This window comes from Bactrocera tryoni, chromosome 3, assembly GCF_016617805.1.
Source record: "Bactrocera tryoni isolate S06 chromosome 3, CSIRO_BtryS06_freeze2, whole genome shotgun sequence".
Taxonomy (NCBI): Eukaryota; Metazoa; Arthropoda; class Insecta; order Diptera; family Tephritidae; genus Bactrocera; species Bactrocera tryoni.
Genome location: NC_052501.1, coordinates 2453251 through 2459738, shown reverse-complemented (window position 1 = coordinate 2459738; position 6488 = coordinate 2453251). Strand labels below are relative to the sequence as shown.

The 6488-nt window shown below is 41.6% G+C and overlaps 1 protein-coding gene across 1 annotated transcript; it reads left to right on the top strand.

Annotated features, from left to right (window-relative positions):
• The first annotated feature begins 994 nt into the window (after window positions 1–994).
• Window positions 995–3758, top strand: LOC120773022 (odorant receptor 59a-like). The gene is made up of 3 exons (XM_040101951.1): window positions 995–1035; window positions 2521–3273; window positions 3347–3758. Exons 1-3 carry the CDS (start codon window positions 995–997, stop codon window positions 3756–3758), a joined length of 1206 nt encoding a protein of 401 aa, XP_039957885.1.
• The last annotated feature ends 2730 nt before the right edge of the window (window positions 3759–6488 follow it).

Genomic DNA, 6488 nt, shown 5'->3' with positions numbered 1-6488 from the left:
TCAGGCAGATATTAAGTCAATAAAAATAATAAAAAAGTCCTCAGTTATACAGCTATTTTTCAATTTTTCTTTTCGATGACTATGCGAAGAAAAAGAACTAACGAATAAAAATTTAAGATTATTTCGTAAACCTTAGCATAATGAATGACATTCGCTTGACTTACCTTTTTTAAGGTTAAAATAATGTATATTATAACGTTGAGTTCTTTCCCTGGACACTCTCCAAGAAACGTGACAAACGTAACTAAATGCATCCGTACGAATTACTAAAAATCTCCCCGAACTGCTGCATACCAAAACAAATCCTAAGAGCTGAAAATGAGGCAAGAAAAATATCTCCTGACATAATACTAAATATTGTGCAATGAATTAGGACCGAGACAATACTATACTGTAGCGGTCATGTTGACAGAGTGAGCTCAACGCACGAAGAGTTTGGACATGTTCAGCGCTAGTATTAGTAAAGAAAGAAGGAGCCGGAAAAAACAGACGTGTAAACTATTTAACAGTACTTCATATATGAAACAACGCTTAGAGTGCAAAGAAAGGAAAAGGCAGAATTCAAACCCAACAATCCATCACATCGTGCTGCTACTGAGCTGTCTCTATAACAATATCTATGTCAAATCTTCAAGATTCACTTTCGAAATAAAGTGATACCGAAACTCTTATTATAACAAGTGGAGGGAGTTTAAGAAAGTTTATTGCTTATTTCTATATTAGCTTGGAAAATGCCCGGTATATCTGGTAAATATGTCATATTATAAAGTCTCGGTTCCTAGGTCTCATGCTTATGACTCGACATCCGAACTGTGACTGTGTTGTGCTCCGTGTTTATTGAGCGTGATATTTTGGAAATATTCAGGAAGTGAACTATGAGAACATGCTGCTGCTTTGTCCTGAGGCTCCACTGAAAATATCTTTGATGATGTTTACATCTCCTTAGTCGTTTAGTTGCTTTTCCAGAAATTTATATTTGTATCATGACTTTACCATGGCCTCTGGTTGGTGGCTCTTCGATCCGGAGACGGCCAGGTAGCTTGGTGAGTTTTCCTATGCTGGACTCTAGCACTACAGATAACCATATTTCACGGCGATGTCGATCAGCCTTAACCCATTCGGGGATGTTTCCTCGTAGAGGCTGAATTTACCGACTGTTGTGCCAAGCACGATTTTGACATCGTGGCGGGCTCTCATAAGTGCGCTCCAAGTGCTCGTAGAAGGCGTATTTGATCACATCGTCCTTCTCTTCCGTCGGGGCGTGGGCGCAAATATGCCATATGTTGAAGAACTTTCGGATTGAGGCTAGACACTCATCCACCGATGTGAATTATAGTACTCGGCGACGGGGTTTCTCTTCCACCACGAATTCCACATCAAAGTTGCGCACCTTTATAAGACCACTGTAGTAAATGCCACAAGGGTCTACTCGTCTCAGTCCTTGTCCCGTCCATCGCGCTTCTTGGACGGGATTGATGTCAGCATCCAGTCTAACGAGGACTGGTTGGTGTCCTGGGCAGCGGCACCTTCCCAATTAAGGTACCGGACATTCCAGGTGCATGCCCTCAAATCGAAATCCTTACTTCGTTTGCCATGGTCGTCATCAAAAAGGGGTTTTCTAATTCGAAGCTGTCGGTTAGTTTCCATTTGTAGAGTGTTTTACGTGGCGGGTCCCAAACTCAGCGCACAGCGCACAACCGTTTGGAGGCGATATTTCGCTTTCTCATTTTAGCTCGCCTTCAAAGGGATGCCGTTTGGCTACCCAGAGGATAACTGGTCTAGGACCGGAAGTCGTGAGCTCTAACATATACATATACTTAAATAATTTTTTAGTGTACATATTTAGGATTAGGGAAAGTATTCACCGATTTCGCCCAATTTCGAAATATGTCGTCAGGTATTAAAAACGTTCCTCCGTGCTTCATTTATGGTAATATATTGGAAGTTGTTAAAGTTTCTTTAGCATAGCCACGCATTTTGCCAAAATTTATTATTTAATTTATGTAATCTTATGTTTTAAGTTAGCCCTCTCACCGATATATCACAGGTCTTATTCATATTAGTATTAGCTGGCCACGTGGAATGTTCCAGCCTAGTTTGCTTGAGGTAGGTTAGTAATTTGGGACCCCACCCATATCTCAAGAGGTCTGAATATTCTAAGTTTCTATTTCTGATTCTGGTACACATATAGTAGACTGACAAGGAGCATCCCTGCAAAAATTGGTCAAAATAACTAGATTTTTGCTCATGATATTGGTTATGTACAAACTGGTAGATAGTTCGCAAGTTAAAGCTAAAACCCGTTCCAAACTAGTATCACCACTGCCGTCCGTCCGTTTAAATATGCCTGCATTCGTGCAATAGTTCCATTAGATGTATCACGCGACACCAATTATATAATTAAGTTATTAATTGTCTAGCCAACGCATAAGACGCGCCAATATTCAAATCCCTCTGAACTCACCTCTATAGCTGCTATAAATACGAAAGAAAAAGGCTGAAAATCGTTTTAACTTCCAGCTGTGTACCGTTAACCAGTGAGTTAGCTATGAGCCAGCTAGTGAACAGCAACGCCTTTTTCAAAATCCACTGGTTGGGCTTTCGCATCTGCGGTGGCGATTTATCCGTGAGTAAATATCGCCTGGTCTATTTGGCGTACGCGCTCATGGTCACCGCGCTGGTGACTTTTTGCTATCCACTGCATCTGGCATTGGCGCTTTTCCGCAACGGTTCACTAGCCGGCAATATTAAGAATCTCGCTGTGTGCGTCACCTGTATCGCCTGCAGCTTGAAATTCCTGATTTATACGCGGAAGTTGCGGATTATGCGCGAGATTGAGCAGACCTTTTCGGAACTGGATGCGCGCGTGAGCAGCGAGGAAGAACGCAAATATTTTGCTTTGATGCGCACAAGCGTAAGGAATGTGGTCTCTGTATTCGTGTGTGCCTATGCTGCGGTCGGTGTGACGGCAGAGCTGGCATTTCTCTTAAGCAAGGAGCGCAGTCTGCTGTATCCGGCATGGTTTCCGTTCAATTGGCGTGCATCCACACGAAATTTCTACGTGGCAAATGTGTACCAAATCGTTGGTATTTCCTATCAGATTTTCCAAAACTTTATTGACGATACCTTTCCACCCATAACTTGTTGCCTGCTGTCGGGTCACATAAAGTTGCTCGGTATTCGTGTTTCGCGTATTGGCTATGATTGTGTAAATTTGCTGGATAATGAGCGGGAGCTGGTGCGTTGCATCAAGGATCAGAAGAATCTATACAAGTGAGTATTAGAGAAAGAGCTCACAGTTTCTAGAGTTAAAATCAGTTTTGTAAAGTTCGCTTATCTATTTTAGGCTATTCGATCTGCTGCAGGAGGTTATGTCCTGGCCGATGTTCATTCAATTCACTGTTACCGCCTTCAATATTTGCGTGGCCATGGTCGTGATGCTGTTCTACGTGGATACACCGTTCGAACGTCTATACTATCTGGTATATTTTATATCCATGCCGCTGCAAATTTTTCCTATCTGCTATTATGGTAGCAGTCTTCAGCTTCTTTTCGGCCAACTACAGTATGAAGTGTTTCGCTGTAAGTGGCCCGATCAGACTCGGCAATTCAAGAAGCAAATGATACTCTTTACGGAACGTGCTTTGAAGACTACCACGGCCTTGGCCGGGGGTATGGTCAAAATACATCTCGACACCTTCTTCGCCACAGTTAAGGGCGCTTATTCGCTTTTTGCTGTCATCATGAAGGTTAAGTAGACGATCCATTACTACTGCATCTGTCTTTATCGATAGAATAAAGATGTGTAGAGTTCGAGAGTAGAGCGTAGGGATTGCCAATCATAGGAGAAACGATTTACAAGATTATAAATCACTACGTATTCAAATGTTTACTCAAATAGGAATAAGTATTTTTAGAAGCAGAAAATCTGATTTTCTTCTCCAATCAATGGTTGGTATTATTTGAGGAGGATATGTGGAGAGTATCTGCTGCACCGCACGAAAGAACTATTTGGAGGCAAAAATATTCACGCAGAACTATTAGAAACCGTTGTCACACTTTGGGGTCTCTAGTCTGCATTACCTAAATGCTTCTTTTGAATTAGTGTTGGATCCGAAATATTAAATTTTTTATAGAGATGCATCATATCAAAGGACTGTGACCATCAAGCTTCAGAACTTAACATCCACAGGCCGCTGAGAGACCATCAAAACATAATTGGAAGCAATTAAAAGTAAGCACGTGCACTTCAGTTCTCCAGGTAAATTTATCCGAAGGTGCGATATAGAATAGTATTAAACAGAAGTGCTTCTCATTTCCTTTGAATTGTCTGTATGTAAATAGTTTCCGGTGAATTGCCATATTTACATGCAAGATTGAATTTCCATGTAAATATATCTGCATATTTGTGTTTTTACTTAGCTGTTTAGCTCCATGTATTCCACCCAGCATTGGAATCAAACTCAGCCGCAGCCAGAGAGACTCTGGTAAGCGCCACCTACATGTGTGCGCCAATAATTTGCTCGGTGCATATTGTCGGCTGTAAGTAAATGTACATTGATGTCGATGCCTTTATACACTTGTGTATGTGTTCGAGACTTTGTTACCGATGCTTGATATTTCGGCAGCCTGAGCTGCTGCTTCTACCGCTTTCCTTTTGCGGTGGAACTAGGTCTGGCAATTGATGGAGCTTTATGATGTTTGCGTTGCAATTTGCAGTTGCTGTGAAATCCTAATTACTCCCCCGCTGTACTTGCCCATACTAAGATCATTTTCGACTACATTGAACGCCTAATCGACGAACGCAAACCACAAACGATTTGTGCGCACTGAAGCTTTTGAAATAGTTTTTTTTTAACTCAATTGAAACTGGCATGTTGTGCTTTCTAAATGTTTAACATTTTAAAAGCTAGCAGTGGTGCCTTCAAAAGAAAGTCACGGAAAAGGAAAATTTAGCATTTTCAGCTTAGAAATACTGCTACAAGACTTGTGCAATGTGTCCTCCGAGCTTTTTACACAAAAACTAATATTCAATCCCAGTGTTTCGTTGTTGGCGAAAATAGTTTGATCTCGTTTCATAAACCGTGTCATCGCAACGAAAAGCTGTCACAATATCTATTAAAGTGATTCGCTGACTAAGGTGTATAGTTCGCACGAACGCGAGCTCTTCAGCTCCGGAAGTACTCAAAACGTACTAGTTGGTAGTGGAATGTGGAAGTTGTGTGAGAAGAAAGTGGACAAACATGGGTAGAGCTAATATTACCTAAGAAGTTATAGACACTTCAGGGTTATATACAGGGTTTGTCCGGAAAGTAATAGGACTCAGTCGATTTAAAAAAACTTTATTGAACCAATCGTTACAATTCTTCAAAATTTTTCAAAATCGGTTCCTTCTGCGGCGATGCAGCGCCGCCAGCGCCATTTCAGCATCACGGAAAGCAATTTTCGGATCGGAATAGCCTTGAGCCGAGGTGCATGCTGCTTGAATCTTCTCGGTCATTTCGAAATGCTTGTCTTCCATCGGCCTTTTCGGGCAAGGAAACAAAAAAACCGAGGGGGCTCTAGAGTGGCTGCGGAAGCGCTGGGATGCCCGCCTTGGTTATGTAAGTGGTTACAAGAAAGGCAGTATGAGTCGGAGCGTTGTCGTGGTGCAACTTCCAATCGGCTGCGATGTCCTGTCGGACCCGATTGTTTCTTCGTTTGAGTCTCTTGAGGCCTTTCACGTAAAACTTGACGTTGACGGTTTGTCCAGGAGGAACAATTTCAGGGTGGACGATGCCTTTGACGTCAATAAAGACAATGAACAACTTGAACTTCTCACAGAAACACGTCGCGTAAAAATGTTTGTCCTGACGCTCCAGGTGCTCGGAGACAACTGACCAGCCGCTCGTTCGTTGGCTAAGAACGCCCTCTACCGAATCCAGTCGGTGCACGCACGCTCTGAAGTACAGTCACGGCAGAAGAAAATCAGTCCTAATACTTTCCGGATCAAAGTGTCGTCGGCCGTTGGAATCAGTTTCGGCCGGAAGCTCACTAAAAAGTTGCTATTTCATCTTCATTTGAATTTGAATGAAATTGATATACTCGTCGGCTCATGGTAGCTCCTCGACGCTCGACGGTGTCAACCTTGAAGCGCTCTTTCATGCTAAATTCATTATAATTTTCTTTTATAAATTTTTAAATTCATAAATTGATAACTTTAATTCTGCCTGCTTTAGACCGTTTACCACAATAGCTTATACACTCACATTGTAAACACAAATACACTTACAAAATATTTTTGAGTACGCAATGAGATTTCCTTATTTAAATTGATTTACAAATGCCACACAAAAAAGGTTAAATAAGTAGGTGTTTGCCAGCTCCCTGATTTCCGTTTTTCCAGTTGCCGTCACGAAAAAGTTTTTTATATGCAAATATAAATGAAACCGGTGAAGCGATTTATATTTATTCATTCACACACGCTTTTATAATGAATACATGATTGT

Bases quoted from the DNA above. Each gene is read 5' to 3' on its own strand.
- LOC120773022 (XM_040101951.1), top strand. From the start codon at position 995: ATGGCCTCTGGTTGGTGGCTCTTCGATCCGGAGACGGCCAG. The intron at 1,036-2,520 runs GTAGCTTGGTGA...TTTAACTTCCAG, and splicing joins TTCGATCCGGAGACGGCCAG to CTGTGTACCGTTAACCAGTG. The intron at 3,274-3,346 runs GTGAGTATTAGA...TATCTATTTTAG, and splicing joins GATCAGAAGAATCTATACAA to GCTATTCGATCTGCTGCAGG.